The following is a 19,556-nucleotide window of genomic DNA, read 5'->3' as shown; positions in this document are numbered from 1 at the left end:
ACCTGGCTGTGTTTCGTGCCCCCCCCCCCGTGACTGAATCGGTTAAAGGCCTGAAGAAACAGCCGTTATTGGGTTGTCCAGCGCATTTCACATAATGTTCAAATCAGTTGAATGGTAAAGCAACATTATATGGTATAAAACTGTTTTGCTTGATCGCACAACAGATAAATAAAAACTCTCCATACAGTTTTAACATCAGGTAATAATAGATTATTGGATAGATACCATACTCTTTGTTAAATATGATGGCAGTTGTTAGCTTTGTTGTTTTCTGCGCTCTAAAACAGAGGGTCCATCAAACAAAATAGGTAGTGTCTACAGATACGGACCCGTACCCGTAGCCTGTGGGCTACGGATACGGCACTTTCCATTTGCCAGACAGATACGGACCCGTACGCGAGTCTCGCGAGTGAAGAAGCTGCTAACGACTGCAAACTGTTGAAAGGTAAGCTAAGGTTAAGGTTAGGGTTAGTGTTAGGGTCAGGTTTAGGGTCCGTACCTCTAGTACCGATGCTACGGGTCCGTACTGCTAGCGTCTACCGGGAGTCACGTGACCAGATCTCGCGTATCTGATTGGCAAATGGCAAGTGCCGTATCCGTAGTCCACAGGCTAGGTACGGGTCCGTACCTCTAGCAACAACCAACAAAATAACTTCTGAGAGACTTCCCACCACAACATTACCATGTCTGACTGGTAAGAAGTAAGGCTATGTAATATTTGCTCTACAGCGCCTCTGTGGCCACTAGTAACAATTACAGGAGCCTTTAATATAGGGATGGTGCCATGCAAAAAGGTGGGTTTGAGCAGAAAATTATGAGATGAGCAGCCCTTTTATAGGGTTCTTAGGTTCTGATCTTTGTTCTGTGAGAGAAAATAAGTTTACTCATGGTCCCTGCGGTTCAAAGTGCAGTAAAAGTTGAAGTTGCACAAAAGTTTGTGAGTATAGAGTTCTGACTCCATGGATTCCTCCAGAGAAATGCCTCCGGCCTGCAGAACAATCCTTGATTTGAAATATGCTTCTCTGTCTTTTCTCTTCCTCTTCATCTCATTGCTGTCCCCCCCCATCTCCCCACTTCTTGCTTCGTACATCATGTCCACTCACCCTTTCGGCCCTGCTACATATCTCTCCTCTCTTGCCTGCTCATGCCCTGCCCAGACAAGGGCAAAGAGGCTAATCCTGGCTCTGAGGCCCAGTGAGCTCAGTCAGCTCTCCTCCTTCTCTCCTCTGTCAGCATCCATTTCATCTAACACTCTCTCAGGCTGGGTTACGGACACCAGAGAGAAGGATGGTACTTTTGACCTCTTTGTGTGAGGAATTATTCAGCAGCCTGTCTTTGAATCTTTACTTGAAGACCCCTTGAACCTGCCAAAACATACACATACAAGCACGACCCACAAAAAGCAGAGCCTCCAGACACTTTCAAAAACTACAGACATGTTTTCATCTCAATGCAGTTAAATTTATGTGAAGCAAAGTGGAGGGTACACTCTATAAGAAATGGAATTTGATAATAAAAAAAACTGTCTGTAGGGGGTCCTGGCCTCATGCAGCAGGACTGTAATACAATAAGCTGCATCTTTAATGCAATAAGACTCAGGCTGCAGATATTGCTTCTCTTCCCTCAGCCCAGACTGTTCTTTAAAAGCCAGCAAAAAAGTATTTACATGACTCGAGTTGACCCTTGTGCTAGAGGGGACTAGAGGAACAAACAAACAAGAGCAGCAGGGTTAGGGAGGAAGATAGAAGCCTGCCTTTTCCCGGTAAATAAGCATTCTTGACCATTTAAGAGACAATTCCCTCGGCCTGTCAGGTGTAGCAGACTGGGACGCATCTACTATAAATAAAGGATTAAGGAGAGCAAATGCCGACTACTAGGTTTGCATGATTCTCGTTCAAACTTCTTCACTTACTGAAATGAAACAGTCAGATAAACAAAAAAAAGACAGAGAAAGGTTTATTTTTGTGGCAAAGCAACTGCTGGTAAAAGAAAAGAAAATCTAACAGAAAGTGTCATCCTGAGTTCAAGTGTGGGTGGATCTATCTTGCAAAACACTTTTAAACTGACTGGACCGATGCTCTCCTGTGTTGTGCAAGTGAGTCAGCATGAAGGTGCCGCATAACAAGTGTCCAAGTCTCACAGATTTCATGTGGATTCAGAATTAAATTGCTGTTTACATGTTAAACCAAGCTATTTGTAGGAGTCAAAACTGATTTGTTCTGCTTCGTGTTTCCCCCCTTTAGCGACGTGGTTTTCAAAAACAAAATTCTCATTAATGAGGCACCAGGGAGATGTCACCACATATGACCTTTACCTCAGGCATCGGATAAGCATTCCTCGGATCTGAGACATCCACATCAGCACAATCTGCTAGCTGAACAGCACGGGCTTACAGGGGATCTACTCTTTAACTACAGCTGTCTTCTGGTGTAAATGCAAGCGGTAAAAATAGGCACCGGTCTGGACTGAAAAATGTACCAGAGGATTTTATATGTTCACACATGCATATTATAGCTACACAGTCACTGTGTATATATGCATGCATGCAAAGCACAAACTGTCCTAACAGGCAGAATGAAAAAAAGTGCAGGTTTGCTGCCAAAAAGATGCTACTGCATGGTTTAAAAGTGATCAAAAACAATGCAGAATTCACACGGATGAAGAATTAAAGCACATGGATCCTGCAAACATCCTGACAGAAGCCATCCGCTCAGATTACAAATGGGAGGAAATTGAATATCCTGCAGCGGTCAACACTGCTCTGCCTCCACGGTAATGACTCTGATTGCAAAAGACAGCGTCAGATACTCTCTGTGATTTCTGGTTATGTAAAGGTAGGTCTGACAGGAATATATCACCACAAACTAAAGCTGAGGAGTCTGCGTTCAAACCCACTACTCGTGGAGCTCACTGAAAGGAGAGTAAGCTAAGTCAACAAACTGTCTTTCATGATAGCAAATCTTACCATCCCCCTGTGTTAGATATATACATAACTGTGTTGAGTGTGTGTGTGTGTGTGTGTGTGTGTGTGTGTGTGTGTGTGTGTGTGTGTGTGTGTGTGTGTGTGTGTGTGTGTGTTTTCTTAGAGGGTGGTGACTAATTATGATTCTACTTGCTGAGAAATCCAGTGCTGCAAAGTTTCCAGTTTCCTCAGATAACACACACACACACATGCGGACTAAACTCCTGCTGAAGCCACCATAATGAGGCTTCCTTTCTGCCCCCTTCTCCTTCCCTTACTCCCTTGATTCTCCATCTGTCTGTCCGTCTCTCTGTCTGTCTCTGCGGAGCCCCTAATGGAGCGGGAGAGGTTTATCTGGGGATTTTTGTGAAGCTGTCGCCGAAGATATCGACTGACAACTAGCCATCTATTTGAGGATAATAAGGCCCACTTACGCCAGAGCAGATAATGTAGCTGTCTACAACAAACACAAATAGTCCTCTGACAACTAAGGCAGGCTGAGTGTCATGCCTTTTGATAAGTTGCTTTTATCTTTAGCAGTATACAGTACACAGTGTCAGCGACGGGCAAAAAACAGTCTCGCCTGTTTGCAGGTTTAAGTAAAATCTAATTTGTGCTCCGTGACCCTAACGTGAACTGCATGATTAGATAAAACACCGAATGTGTCTTAAAATGGTTCAAACACTCCAAATGCATGTGGATGCTGTTCTTCCAGGTCTGACAGCTGCTGACAGTTTAAGGTCATGAGTGATGAGAGTCTGGGGCGCAAACCTGAACATGTAGGCAGTTCATTAATGCAACAGAGTGTCTTTAAGTCACAGCGATGTCAGCGGCAAATATATCATTAAGGAAAAGGCAAGCCTAATGCAAGAAAGTTAATTTAAATTCCTACATATATACGAGTTAAAGTACCGAGACTTTACAAACTGAGATGACTGATGACTCAGAAGTTTCACGGTATGAGCTGTGTGTGTCTGTGTATATGCCACGGGACACAACTTCGTCTGTTGGCTCCCCGAGCTGCCATCAAGAGAGAACAGTGAGAGAAGTGACTGCTCGAGGACAGGAAAAGAAGAAAATGAAGAGAGGCGACGGCACGAAGGACAAACCATATGTGAATTGGAACGAGTCGGGTCAGAATGAAATAAAGAATCTGAAGTTTCTACTTTTCTAGTTGAAAACAAGCCTCTATGAAACAAATTAAAAGCCAAAAGCCAAAAAAAATCATCAGATGGAGATAAACTGGAAGAGCGCAGGGAGGAGCGGAAAAAAAAAAAAGCATGGAGCGTGAGACGTTTAGAGAGATGAATATATCGGGAGATGAGGGGGGGTCCATTTAGCGTGGCAGAGCCTCAAAGTCAATCTTCATCAGCAATCCCATCTTTGTGTAAAGCTCCGGCTGAGACGGGAGGGAGAAAAAGGAGGAGCAGCAGACCAGAAAGATCAAAGCCAACTAAATGTGAGGATCAAAACTGAGCTATTACTGTAGCCTTACAGTAGAATTATGTATGCGCCACTATTCCTGCACACAGAAGTAATCGGCCTTTGCTTTGATGGTATTAAGTTTTGCCCTGGTGCTAAACCGGGGCCGTGGGTCTGGAGCAGGAGGAGGCCGGGTGCACGCTGCTGGAGAGAACGACTTGAGGATTGAGGGGGGAAGTTCATTTAAGTTGGCAGAAAATTAGGTTTAAATGGCCCTTATGGCTCTATGAATAGAGAAGGCAGAAGAACTACGGCGGCAATAGTGGATAGCAAGAAGAGTTCAGGAGTTTAGAAGACATGACGTGACTCCAAATAGGCAATCTGGGTGCTTTGCTTTAAAACAGAGTTAGTGGCTAAAAAAGGGATTTGATAATGGAGTCTAAACGGGAACTTACGACAGCCTTTCTCGTCGCTCTTGTCGAAGCAGTCGGGTAATCCGTTACACTGCCACCCGCCTGGGACACACTTCCCATCTCCGCACATGAAGTTTCCAGGGATGTTGCACTCGGTGGTGAAGTTATTCCCTGGAAGCAGCTGGCTCTCTGATTGAGGACAACAAGAGAGAAGACAAACTATCACAATCTGACAGGCAGAGGGAGATTCATCACCACAGTCAAACGGAGGACTATTAATATCTGCATTCTCTAAAGCTAGACAAAAAAAATAAAAATTAAAGGCAGTAGCTCTATTTAAAAAAGTCATATCAATCTATGGGCAAATAAACAGAGGACAATCTCATGAATACCAAAGCGGAGGAGGTCATTCGGCGTTAACAGTATCGTGGGCGAAAGCGTCACTGTTAGCGCTGGGCAATATCACAGTAGAGAAGATAAGGATACAGAACACTCATACACAAACAAAGCACATATTTACACCTTACAGAGATGCACTCACACACACACACACACACACATACTGCAAATAAACATATTCAGCACAGAACATGTGCCCTGAACTAGTTTAGGGCATTTCTAGTTGACGCAGTGCAGCTGCAGTATAATGGGCTGGAATGTGAAGCATGGCCTTTTGGCTGAGGTTTGACACTTTGTGGTGAGCAGCTTAGCTCGTAAACAAAACTACATTGCAGTAATGAGGAGCCCTGGACGGACCGACTTTCATGCTGCTGCGGGAAACTGGGTTCAGCTGGAAGGTAACTTCATTACACTTGAGAGCGAGAGAATGCAGAAGCTGCACCTGCTGCAAAAAAAAGGGTAAAGCTTTGATGCTCAGACCTTTACACCTTAAACGACACAACTGATCCTCACTGCTTTGACTCCAATTGTGAAGAACAATGATGTGAAAAAGATAAAAAATTTAAATATAGAAGAGTCACAACACACATCAGTGCCTCCAGAAATTTTCATATTTCCTCGAGATGCTGCACAGAGATTAAATATCCCACTGCATGATGTTCAAAGAGTAGATGGTGCTTCTGTTCTTTCAATCTTTCAAAAATAAATCTGATAAATGAATTCACTTTGGCACAGGGAGCAGGGTTTGTTTCCTGAAATTAGTCGTTACAGAGACACTGTCTCAATGAGGCAGTTCTTAAAATCACTTGATCTGTTGTACTTAGACACACATTGAAATCTTTGACTTTTCAGCTTTTACGAATTCATAACCAGAGCTCACATCTCTTCGCCACGGTTAGTTGATATTCACTTAGCAGATGTAGGCAGCTCCCAGCTGAGAAACTGACACACCAATCTGTTCTTACATCATCCTTCTCTTACTGGCCTTTTACCACAGCAGGTACTGGAAACCATAGACAGATCCTCTCCTAAATGGGACAGCACGACCCCTCTGATCCTCTGTGGGGATGATGCAAACCCCCCTTTTGTCTCTTGCAATGTAGAAACAAAATGCTGAAGGACAAAGACAGCAAGCTCTTGTAGTTTATGAGCACAGGAAAGCATTCATGTTAGGATTTCTCTCAGTATTCATTCCATTCATTCAACTGTAATGGAAATTAATATTATTATTTTGCCATTATCTTGACAAAAGTAAAAGAAACTGTAGATTTTTTTTGAGTGATTCTCATGATATTTCTCTATAAAGAAATAAACTAATTCCAAATGATGCTGGACAGAAAATTTCATGTGGACAGTTTTGAATCTTTTGCATACACAAACAGTAGATGTAGGTAAAAAAAAAAAAGATCCACACATGAATCTATGAAACTGCACACACATATAAGAGTTTGACTGTAGCTCATCTTCAAGGAGATCTTGTCTTCATAAACCACTTACATAAAAATAAAAGCTATCTCCTCTCACATACCTTTTTCCTGTTTTTTTCTATTAGTCCAGCAATCAAATCATCCAAACCATTTGGCTTAACAATCAGCTATGTTTCATTTGCAGCTCACTGAGCAAAGGACAATCAGTGGTTTGGCATGTATGAAGAGGAAGAAGAGCCAAAATATACACCGATCACTCACAGCATTAAAACAACCTGCCTGATACAGTGAAGGTCCACTTTCACGCTGCCAAAAAGCTCTGACCTGCCGAGGCCTGGACTCTACGCGACCGCTGAAGGTTTTCTGTGGAATCCAGCATGAAGACGACAGCAGCAAATTCTTCAAGTCTTATGAACTGTGAAGCGGGCAATCCATGGAATGGAATTTTTGGAATGTTTGGATTTGGAGATCAAAGCGAGACCTTGAACTTTTTGTCATGTTCCCAAAACCATTCCTGAATCAGTTTTTTGCAGTGTGGCAGGGCGCATTATCCTCTTGAAGATACTACCATCTGCGACTACCGTCGTACGCATAGGGTTGAGCATCTCTTATGGCATGTTATAACAATTCAGATTTAGTCAGTACTGTGATTTTTTTGAGGGGGCAAAGCAGTAAAATCCTTTCTTTAATTGCATCAATGCATGAATGTTAATAATCTAATGATATCATATAATTTATTATAGCGTAAAAGTCACAGGAGCCATTTCCCGTGTTTACTTCTAATCACAGAACACAGAAATACCATAGAATATTTTCCTTATTTTACTTCCATTTAAAGCAACATTTTCAGCAATGCAGTGTGGCATTAATACTTTCACTTCATTAAATGATTTAAATAGTTAACAAATATTTAGTAATTATGAATAATCACTGCTATTTAATTCATCTGTCAGTGGTTCCATGATATGACTGTCTAGTGTAGTACCCTTTTTCTTTATATGGAATTAAATGACTTTTTGAATTAGGAATCAATACTAAATCAAACCAAATGCCAACAATCTGAATCTAATCAAGTCACAAAATTGCCAAATATCCCCACCCATATTAAACAACCATGGAAGTATGTCAGAAAACTGCCAAATGTCATTTTTTTGTTATCTGTTTGATAAAACACAGCTGTCTTCACACAGTCTCTTGGGGCTCTTGGCCTCGATTGCTCATCTGTCCAGCTCTTTCTGACAAAGGGAGTCACGCAAACATGTGCATTTTGGAGAGAAAACTGATGGAGAGCGGTACACAGACACATTTGAAGAGGTAAACAAAGAGAGCGGTATTTTTCAAAAACCACAAATGGAGAAATTCCAGCTCGGGGTATTCAACAAATCCAGAATATATTAAATATAAGTCATGGAAAGAAAGAGTGAACAAGTACAACTCATTAAAATGTTGAGTGAATAATCATCTTATCACAAAATGAAGTCATTTGTTGACTTACTGTACTTTAGATATGGCTTCCTGCTATGCTTTGACTGATAAGGATGAAGTTCACGGCACATTCAGAAGGTAAATATTGCAAATCCTAAGCTGCACTCGTTGTTTATCTGAGTTCTTTATAATGCAGCAATACTTCTTATGCTATAGAGTACTTTAGATCTCTCAGTAGCTTTTGTGAGCTTTCTCACACCCACCAATTTGCACAATAAGTGTGATTAGAGCCACTCAATGCAGACAACACAAGACAACAAAACGCGACAGAGAAGTCCATTCAGATCCGCGCTGAACAAGTGTAGGAGGGAACCATGTAAAATGACTTCAAAGGTTTGGCTGAGAGAGCCACCGGGTTAATTGGAAAGTTTCTTTGAGAGCATGAAAGCAAAGAGAAAAGACTGTGTGTTGTTGCCGCGTGTGTCTGTGTGTGTTTGAAAGATGGCCAAAAAGAGTGATGAAGGATGAAGGTTGATGGACAGCTCATCTCGTCCCATGAGTCTCAAACGCTGCCAATAGGAAACCCTTTTCCAGGCAGCGCGTCTTATATCCAGGTTGTGAGTCAATCTTTTGGCAAGCTCAACACATCTTCTCCTGACGTCCTTGTCATTCCATCAATGCAGTAATAAGCTCGGCTACTTACAGCGGTTTACCACCGAGGTAACGAACTAGTCCACCTCATTAGCACAGTAAGTGCAGCTACACAGCTCATTACAGATGTCGCTGCGAGAGAAACACAATAATAATTCTCGAGTGTGGACACTGCAACACTCCCAAGGTGACCGGCAGAATTTTAATGGATAGCAGCGTGAACATTCGCTGTGCCTCAATCCTTCATTCCGTATGTTTTTAACTATTATGTTGTGCATGGCTCAGGGCATTGTGCACATTCGCACAACACTGCAGCGAACAACGATGGTCACACAGCGGGTGTGTGAGGGGGAACAGAAGGAGATAAGGGATGACGCTGGACGTCTGTGTATCTTGCTGAGGGAAGCGTAGACCAATTACTCAGAGTAAATATTGACTATACCATGCTTGCCTCTGCACATCCATAGTCTGCCTCCCATCCTTTCCCACCTTGCACCACGCCTGTGTCCACCAAGGCCTCATTTACAATGTTAAATCACAGCATGTGGAGACATCACTGAATACTTTTTAATTAGCATTTACATTTTAAGTTTGGGGCTGCATAGTGGCTTGATGGTTAGAAATTTCACCTTGCAGCAAGAAGATCCCCGGTTCACGCCCCCACCTTCCCGGGATCTTTCTGCATGGAGTTTACATGTTCTCCTGTGCATGTGTGGGTTTTCTCCGGGTACTCTGGCTTCTTCCCACAGTCCAAAAACATGCTGAGGTTAATCGGTATCTCTAAATTGTCTGTGGATGTGAATGCGAGTTTGATTGTTTGTCTGCATATGTAGCCCTGCAATAGATTGTTGATCTGTCCAGGGCGTCCTCTGCCTTCACCTTAAGGCTGGGTGTATGTTTTCCGCAAGAACAAGACATGTGGAAATGAGACACTTGGAAATCCACTCGAGAGACCGTGTGTGGCTTTATACTCCACGCAGCTTCAGCTCCCAAACTTCAGGGGGCAGTGTATCGCAAAGACACACATCTATCACAGTACTAAATTGGAGTAGAAGAAGTTTCCCATCGTTTATCTGACTTACAACATGGCATTTTACCGAATAGTTGCATTTCAGCAGTTAGTTTTAATTTCACGCAATGAACTGTTCATAACCCGTTAATCACGGTAATCTCTATGCGATGAATTGTATAAATGCCTGTATTTCTAAACTTTTGCTGCTTGGAGCTCCTGTTCTTCTGCCAGTTTTCCATTTGTCTCCGTCTGCGTTGTTAGACAAATTTGGAAGTGCATGACGCGGAAATTTTCCGCTTGAGAAGGGCCATGTGATGGGGTGTGGCTGCTAAAATGACAGTTTGTCCGCATGGAGCCACATGGACATTGCGAAAGCATCAAGCATAAAACACACTTAAGTCAGCTGGGATAGACTCCAGCCCCCCGTGACCCTAATGAGGATTAAGCAGTGTGTAGATAATGGACGGATGGATTTTAAGTTTGCACTACTTCCATGAAGTTTCAGCGGTTCACTTCAGGTGAGATTCATTCCTCCTTCCTCTTCTTTCAGCTCAGCTGCTGTGGCGGGTGTTCTTTATAGAGTGCACCTCTCTTACCTCAATTATAATTTGAAATAAAAAATTAACTCCCAGCATAAACACAAGCTTAATTTCCCAGCGGTTCTGAATAATACTGATATTAGATTGGGAATATTGTTGCAGAAATTTCTAAAGGCAAGGCCATCCCTAATGTAATCTTTCATTGTTTCGTGTTGAGTCAGAAGTGACATGCAAAATGAGCAACTCTGACGTCTGTGTGAAATTAACAATTAACAATTACCTTGTTTGAGATTCTTTAAATTACATATACTTCTGTTCTCTCTTTAGAAATCCACACCTATAAATGTGGAAATATGTTTGTTTCAAAAGTTAAACCACAGAAAACAATGTTGTTTACTTCATTCTTGGGGAATATGCTAAAGAAAGAGTTCTCTCTTGCATAAGCTACACACGATGTGATGCTAAAAAATCACACTCATACATACACTATTAGTTAAAAGTTTTAGAACGCATCCATTTTTTAGTTACTTAACTTTACACAGTGCAATGTCTTAGCACTTACCTAGCTCTAAAACAAAAACAATTATGCCATATTTTCCTTAAAGGAACCATTGAATTTTTTTAATTTGATCAGCAGTAAGTTACAGTCATTCTTCCTACATGGGAAATGAAACATTGATGGGGAAGTTCATCTCAATGCTGTTGCAGAAGTTCTTCAGAAAGCTTTTGTAAGCTGCTTTGCCTCGAGTCTTCTGTCCAGTTCTTTCCAAACCAAACCACCTTCATGGTGCAGTTTTCCATCATTCAAATCCTTCCGTCTACTTCCTTTCTGAATGTTTTTGGCCACTGTCCTGCCCTAAGATGAACCTATGACCAACTAGTCTTTGTTATTGTTTAAACCATTACAAAAGCAACATACAAGGTTCTGTAGTACAGTATTGCCCTAGTAGTTCTTCAGAGAGAGCAGTAACACAGCTTGCATCCTAACTGCGGGTTTGTAATTAATCAAAGGTTGGGGCACCTATAGGAATCATTTGCATTAACCTTTAATTTCTTCAAAAGGGGTGCAGTCTATGATGTTTACAAGATTGTTTTGACAGTTTTCTGTATACCTTTGCAACATTTCAGGTTCTTCTCTGGACTGCGACTGCTGAAAAAAAAGGAAAAATGTGGGTGCTCTACAGGTTTTGACCGATAGTGTACACATTTGAAGCTAAAAGTTAAGGTGAAAAAGGAGAAACCCCCTCAGCAGAGTTTGTTCTAGCGTAAAACTCTGCACATACATCATCCTGTGGTACCTCCTGGAGTTTTCGACCTCTAGCAGTCGTAGTGGTCTACTTTTTTTTACCATTATTTTGTTGATGAAGATGCAAAATACATCCCTGCTAGCAACCTCACAAATTCTGCTGCTTGATAATTGCTTGCATTAATGTCCAAATAAACAGAGAAATACACCTGCAATGACAAGGAGAAAGAAGACTCCAGGGCAGCAAACATGGATGTAAACAATGTAAGTTTTGCCTGTGGAGTTTATAAAAGTTTAATAAGGGATGAAATGCACTTTGTCAGGCACCAGGGACACACACAGTGCTCCTAGGCGAAAAAAAGTAAGTATTTTTTTAAAAATAAAAGAACATACAGCACCTTTAAGGGAAACAGATATTTCTGAGTTAAGTCTGACCTTGAGAAATGTCACAAGAAAAGAACAAATCAAAGTAATTCCACATGCAAAAATATATATATATATGAAATTTAAATCCTGTGGGAAGGAATTGGAAAGATGTGGGAAACATGTAACCACTCTCCCCTTAAAAGGGTTGTCAATTATTCAACATCTTTGACCACGGTTGCCCATTTGAACAAGGAAAAAATCAGGTCAATGCATACATGGCGAGCTTCCAACTTCTTTTCCAAGATTTTCCGTGGGTACCCTTCATACATAATGACTCTGGAAATGGCAGCCTGGAGACTTCAGTGCACCCCAAGCAATTCTCTGAATATGCAAAGACAGGTCCAGCCACCCACATCTGCCAGTGTCTTCCAGGTCTTATGAATATTTCCGTAGCAAATGTCAGTATGCTGCCCCAACATTGGACAGCTCATTTGGTAATAAAATCTATATCACTCTTGACAGTAGCCATTGAAAAGTTATTAAACCTTAAAGCATATAGATAGTCTTCTTTCCCCTGTAAGACCCTGTTGGGTGTTTTTAGACCTTTGCAATAAGAAGCAACACACTGAACGCTGCTGCTATGCCCAAGAGGGAGTTTAAGGAAAGTGATGTGTAGTGGAGGGAGACATATGAAAAGAGGCAGTATGGAAGTAACCAGCTTAATGCCGGCTGTAGCATGCAAACAGCGTCATCTCACCAAGGAGAAGTGGACTAAAGGAAAATAAGAATGAAGGGGAAGATCAAGATCCAACTGGGCAAGAGTGACATGGAACAATTATGGAAGAAAAAGGTTGGGGTGTAATAAAAGAGAAACAGAGAGGTGGACAGTAACATCATTTTCTACCCTTGGATTCCAAGTAATAGCCGCCCTAAGCAAGTTCTATTCCCAGTGCTCGGCACATGAAAGGTCACTGATATAAATCTATAACTGAGATGACTATTGGCTGGGCTCTTACTGCTTTAACCCCATCTTCCTCAGCAGGCTCAGATATCTGACCCACATTGATCAGTCATGGGTAAAAGGTTGAGCCTCAAATTGAAACCGCACCAGAGAATTGATTGGGCTTACTCGGTGTACTCGCTAAGTCAGAGTAGAACTGAAAGTAATACCGAGGCTGTGAGAGAAGCATCAAAATAAAATGTTTACAGAGGGGAGTTGTTGAGAAAATAAAGTTGTGTCCTTAGAAATAATCCCACCTTCTCATCAACCATCCCTGAATGTAAGCTTTTATCCGCAGTAATACACCACGCTGGGTAAAAAACTATCTCAAGTGCATTATGTGAAAATTCTGTTTGAAGCCAGAAAAGAGCATGCCAAGTTAGTTTACAGCCCGATAATGTCAATACAAACATGGACGGCAAGGTCTTCTTATGTTGGGAGGATAAGGGAGGAGTGAATCAATACAGCCTAGCACCGCATAAAAACGAGCTTTTTCAGTTTCAAGGATAGAAACTTATATTTCAATTACACAGGAATCTTAATGGTCTGGCTGTACAAACTGCAGGCTTCTAGGCACAGCGGGGGGTGGAGGTGATTTGGCTGTCTCTTTCATTGAGTGCGCCTGTATGCTGCAGAGAGAGAAGACTTCCCAGAGAGAGGAAAAAGATTCTCCATCCTTTTCCTTTGGCTCACTGAAGCGTCCAGTATAAATAAGCACAAGTGTAAAGAAGCTGGTCTGCATCAATTAAAGGCACGCTACAGACAGACAGACACACAGGCAGGGCAGCATAAGCACAGCGCAACAGAGCAAGCAAGCCGTAATGGGCTGAGATAGAGAAAAAGGGCAGTCATGCATGGAAAAAGACAGCAAGCCAGAATAATATGAAACCAGCTACATTGAGGCTTCGGCCTCTTTCAGCTGCTGTTCAGCCATTTGCAGTCTCTGAGGGTGAATCTGTTCTGTGAATGCATTTGTTTCGGGTGAGGTGTCACCGGCTTCATAACCTGCTCTGTGGTTACTTTATTTGCAGTGACAGTTGGCAACAAAAGCTAAACGAGCAATTGACAATGAAGCTAAATGAGTAATAAAGCCAAACTCCCAGCTAATTTAAAATTTAATTTAATTGTAGCGGTCAAAATGTTCACGTAGACACGTTTATCATACGCAAAAAGCAGAAAATGCAGAACAAAAGCCGACTTTGTTAAGCATTTAAAATGTGCGAAAGCTGTCCAATGCAAATAATTCTTGCTTGACATCAATGCACTTAAGCAAAGAACAAAGGGCTGTTTGTGCATGTAGATTGGCTACTCTATTAGCTGCAACAGAAAAGAGTGCTCATTTCATTTTTATGAAGTATTTTGTATGGGCTATGTGGTAACTTCACATAATAAGCTGACACGCATCTCCATGAAAGCACTTTTATAGTATGTACAAATATTAGGGATACCTGCCATTTTTCATTAAATACACACAGGTTTTTGATCAGTGGGTAAAAGTGTTCACACACTCTGCATGTATAGTTCTCCAAAAGAAAGAGTAAGTTTAAAAAAAAAAATGAGATAATGGGAATTAGCTGTATATAAGCATGAAACTAGATTAAGTGCTGCAAATTAAAAGTTCTTACACTTGTGAGGAAATGGGTATAAGCTTTAAAAATACACTGCATGAAGGAGGTGGACATACCACAGCTGCTTGCAGGGATTTTATGATTCACTGCACAAATTTAGAATAATCACCAGCAAGCAAAATCCTCAAAATAATCAGTAATAGTAAATTACTGAGCACAAGCAACTTTGAAAGCTGCATTTTTGAGTGTATAATTGGTGTTTAATAACTCAATAAGGCCTCTAAGATTTTATACAAATGCATACAAAGTATTGCACTCCCATATGGTTTGTATTTGATGTATGCGTCAAGCTGCATTCAAATATCCTCACTTGTTAAATTCCATACTTGTGGTTTACTCAATATGTAGGCCACCTCTTGTACTGTAGCTTTTAATATGTAGCACACTCCAAAAATAAGACTTCCTCACAAGAGGAATAAATACTCGAGTTGATGTGAGTCAGTCTTCCTCCAGCAGCCTCTGTTGTTCCCAGAGACGAGGAACGTGGATATGAGAGGTCAGAACATCTTCCTTGCTCCAGATTCTTCTGATACACGCTTCTTACATCCACATCACAGATTCCTAGAGCTAAACAGAGCTTTGTCCTTAAAGGAAATGTCACACTTTTGCAGATTTGTTTTCAACTTTTATATTGATTTTACAATTTTCACAGTTGTGACTGTTTCAGTGACACAGCAGGGGAAACAGCAGCACTGATACCTGCAGCTCTTCAGCAAAAGGGGTCAATAGCATGAATAATCCAACAACCAGACAGGTTTCAAACAAATACCAGATTCCCCCGTCACAGAAAGCGCACATTTCGAGGTGAACACAAAAGCACATACAGCTGTAGTGTCTGATAATTCATACAGTGCTTTTAAAAAAAACATGACAGGTAGAGTGGGTCAGAATAACATTTCACAGCAGCTATCTAAAACCCAACAAAACCACTGCAGCAGCAACAGACTGGGTAAAAAGCATCTCTTCCTGCAATCATGAGTGTTTTACATAATATTATTGAACTGGTTCAAGTTGAAATAAAATGGATCTTTATCAGTAAAACAGCAGAGAGAACTGTACAGACACAGTTCATAGAAAATGGACTCTCTTGCTCTTCTTAACAGTAAAGAGACTGAGTCATCTTTTGCCTCTGGTGCATTAGATATCTCTATTTGGAGTGATAGCTGTGAGCGTACAGTTTGTTATATAATCCCGATTAGCATTATTATTGAGAATGTGACGGAGCTCCAAGGCAGCGTGGTTTGTCGTTTTTAATCAAATCTAAAGTTACAGGCTTTTCAGGGGAATAATAAAGACTTCTCATCTGATCATTGCTTTGTTTACCGAGGTCGGCCAAACAGCTTAAGGTAATTGCGCACTTAATCTGTAATGCACTTTTCCACTGATGAGGATTCAGCTTTACGTTAATATACAGGTCACCACAGGAGATCTAAAACTCCTTAACTGATGGCAAATGAGATGATTATGGTGCAATATTCAAAATAATAAGAACGGTAATGTAGCCCTCAAGTGCTTGTTTTATTTCTTAGCTAGGCTGTATCTCAGCTTTCACATTCGGCTTTAATGCTAAACTTTGTTATTTGTGTTATATAATCAATGTGAATGTACATTAGCGGGGTGCTGCTGCAGTGAGAGTGGAACAATGCTGATAAACAAATTTAAAAAAAGCAATTTTGTGATTCAGTTTGGAATTTATATGCACTACAGTCATTGCTATTGGTACCTCTACTGCTGGTGCAGTCAGACGGTTGCAGAGAGACTTGTGTTCCCTCTATTACACACAAAGGTTCAGCCACTTATTTATATCTTCTGATGAATAATTAAAACACACACCGTCCTCCAGCTCTACTGTTTAAATCCCTACATTGTTTTTAAGCATCACTTTGTCTAAATATACTTAAGCAGATAGATCGGTGCTTTCTAGGTATGATGCTTACTGGTATAATAATACACTGAGCTGATTTACCACTTTTATAATTTCCCTTTCTGTGTTTGACACTAAAGCAGAGTTTTCTTGTGTAATGTAAATGTCTCTTACATTAATGCCATCTACTCATTTTAAGTACAGTCATGGAAAAAATGATCAGACTGCCTTTGTTTTCTTCAATTTCTTGTTCATTTTAATGCTTGGTACCTCTAGAGGTACATTTGTTTGAACAAATATAATGATTACAACAAAAATAGCTCATAAGAGTTTAATACAAGAGCTGATATCTAGACTTTTTCCATGGTTTTCTTGAGAATAACCTCTGTCACTTCAGTTCTTCTATCAATAGCTATAGCATTGCACTGCCAAAAACAGCTTTTAGGATTCCATGTTTTCTTTTCTGTCTGTTTTAGTCACATGATACACACAGGAGTTAGTGCTTAAAGGGGAACTTCGTTTTTTTTCAACCTGGGGTCTGTTTTCATATGTCATTTCATACATATGAGTGATGGAGAAATTAATTTTCGACATAGCTCCAGTATTTAGCCAGGCAGGCAGCTTAGCAGCTCAGCTAGCAGCTCAGCTAGCGAAAAGTATGGGGCAACTTGCCCCCCTGCATCAAAGTCCGCCCTAACGTGCTTTTTTTCCCCACACTGACCAGCTCGGATAGTCTCAACGAGTGTCCCACAACATACTAGAGATGAGAAGTGAACGAAAACCTCCACATTACCTGGTGCTCGCTCTTTGTTGTGGTCTGTATCCAAATCTAAGGATGCTAGAAAGCAAATCTCGTTCCGAAATCGCGTGATAGCTTGCGAAATCGAAATTTGCTTTCCAGCATCCTGAGATTTGGATACAGACTAGGGCTGGCCCGAATAGTGGTTTCTGGCTTCCGAATATTCGGGCCCTATTAAAGACGAATATCCGAATATTTGTTCTGTCCCGTAACGTCCGACGGAGGGGGAAAGGGGGGGGGGGGCGCAGCGCGGAGGTGCGGTAGTGGCGGCCGCGGCGGCTTGTGACACAGATGGCCTGAAAATTCGGATCCTTTTTTATTTTTAGAAAGTTCTGGCCAACATTTCCGGATGACAGATTGAACCCAGTGTAAACCGACCTTCGTTGCCTTCGTTTTGTCTTCAGCAGAGGTCTTCGGCATCTTGTCTTGTGTTTATGCAACGAAGTGAAGCGCGACATCAGAGTCGGCAGCCACCCGGCCATTTGGGTGGTGTTTACAAACACGAATGGAGGAGCCGAAATGAGCCGAAGAACACGGTGGGATGAGCCGAAATGGGCCGAAGGCGCAGGGAAGAGACGAGCTCCGAATGTTTTCGTCTGGGGGGAGGAGGGAGTGATCACATAGACATATGTGTATATGTTATAGACATATGTGTATATGTTTATGTGATCACATGATGAGATGAGCCGATAAGTGCCGATGTGGGCCGAAGGCGGAGAGAAGACAGTAACGCGGCATATTCTTTGCCCGGTAACGTCCTACGGGGGTGGGGGGGCGAATATTCGGATACCAAATTAATATCCGGATAGTGCCGTAGTGAACGAATATCCGGATATTCGGGATATTCGGGTCCAGCCTTAATACAGACCACAACAAAGAGCGATCGCCAGGTAATGTTGGGGTTTTCGTTCACTTCTCATCTCTTGTATGTTGTGGGACACTCGTTGAGACTATCCGAGCCGGTCAGTGTGGGGAAAAAAGCACGTTAGGGTGGACTTTGACGCGGGGGGGCAAGTTGCCCCATACTTTTCGCTAGCTGAGCTGCTAAGCTGCCTGCCTGCCTAAATACTGGAGCTATGTCGAAAATTCATTTCTCCATCACTCACATGTATGAAATTACATATGAAAACAGACCCCAGGTTGAAAAAAACCGAAGTTCCCCTTTAATTGCATAAACATTGTTTCTGATGACTGCAGCCATGCATCTTGGCATGCTCTCCACCAGCTTCTTACATTGTTTTGCTGTCATAGCAGTCCATTCTTATTGCATAAAATCAAACAAATATGTTTTGCTTTTGGGGTTCTCCATTTTGCGTTTGATGATTTTCCACAAGTTTTCAATTGAATTTAGATCTGGTGACTGAGCAGGCCAAGGCATGGTTCCAGTGTTCTGGTTTGTAGGCTTCTAAAGGCTTCCTCCTAACCAGTACGCTGGCTAGAGTGGGCATTAAGTGAAAATTGGATTCATCACTGAAGAGAACCTTGGTCCATTCATCAACAGTCCAATGCTTGTGATCCCAGCAAAGACTAACTGGGCTTTTCTCTGCCTTTCATTGACGAAGGGCTTCTTCCATGCCCTGTGTGACTCCTAACCAGCTAAAATAAGTCGGTTTCCAACTGTCCACTCCGAACAAGTCACATTTCTCCACAATGCCCACTCATTTTTAAGGTCCCTGGAGATCTGATGATGATTCCTGACACAGGAACAGATGAGTGCACGGTCATCTCATGGGCTAGAAAGACGTTGCTTTAGGCATTATGTGAGAGCTGACACCTTCTGAGTTGTGCTACGGCTTGAATGCCAGCAGGAAACCACTCTAGACCTTTACATGTGCAGTGCAGCTTATGATATGAAATGGCCTCTTATATACCCTGGGAATACAATGAAGCTTAAGCATGTCAAATAGGACAAAGTATTGTGTAATCAGCTGCATTTTTTGCCGAGTTCATTGTATTCTTTATACCTTTAGTTGTACAAGGCATTAAAGTGAACAATAAATTGAAGAATACAAGGGTGGTCTAATAAATTTTTCCATGACTGTATATTGGAGCTCCATGCATGTGCACACAGAGAGAGATATAGACAAAGCGGAGGAGGCATACTGAGCAATAAAGTTAAACAAAAGCAGCATGGTTGCTGCTGAAGAGAACAAAACAATGTTTGACAATCCTCCCACATCACTAGTCTGTTGAAGTAATACTTTGCTTTCCTCAGGTCACACGGCTTCTAAATATTCCCGTTTCACAAAAGGAAGACGGACATTTGTCTGTACAACTAATGACAGACATATTTCGCTGCACAAATGCCAACATCCGGAGCAAACGGGCATTAATAAAAACAGGACTCAAGCCACTTATCCTGCTGAATCATAGACCAACTGCAACACAAATGCTAAGAATAAG

At 41.7% G+C, this 19,556-nt stretch overlaps 1 protein-coding gene across 1 annotated transcript in view; it reads right to left on the bottom strand.

Moving 5' to 3' along the window:
• Positions 1-19,556, bottom strand: part of ldlrad3 (low density lipoprotein receptor class A domain containing 3) — a 98,782-nt gene that overhangs the window by 55,211 nt on the left and 24,015 nt on the right. Inside the window, exon 2 of the mRNA XM_022189961.2 lies at positions 4,840-4,986. Coding sequence (XP_022045653.1) covers positions 4,840-4,986 — 147 coding nt within the window. The remainder of the gene's footprint in view (positions 1-4,839; positions 4,987-19,556) is intronic.

Source organism: Acanthochromis polyacanthus, chromosome 8 (genome assembly GCF_021347895.1).
Source record: "Acanthochromis polyacanthus isolate Apoly-LR-REF ecotype Palm Island chromosome 8, KAUST_Apoly_ChrSc, whole genome shotgun sequence".
In the NCBI taxonomy this organism is placed as follows: Eukaryota; Metazoa; Chordata; class Actinopteri; family Pomacentridae; genus Acanthochromis; species Acanthochromis polyacanthus.
The sequence above is the reverse complement of the archived record's forward strand: the minus strand, read 5'-3'. Positions and strand labels throughout refer to the sequence as shown.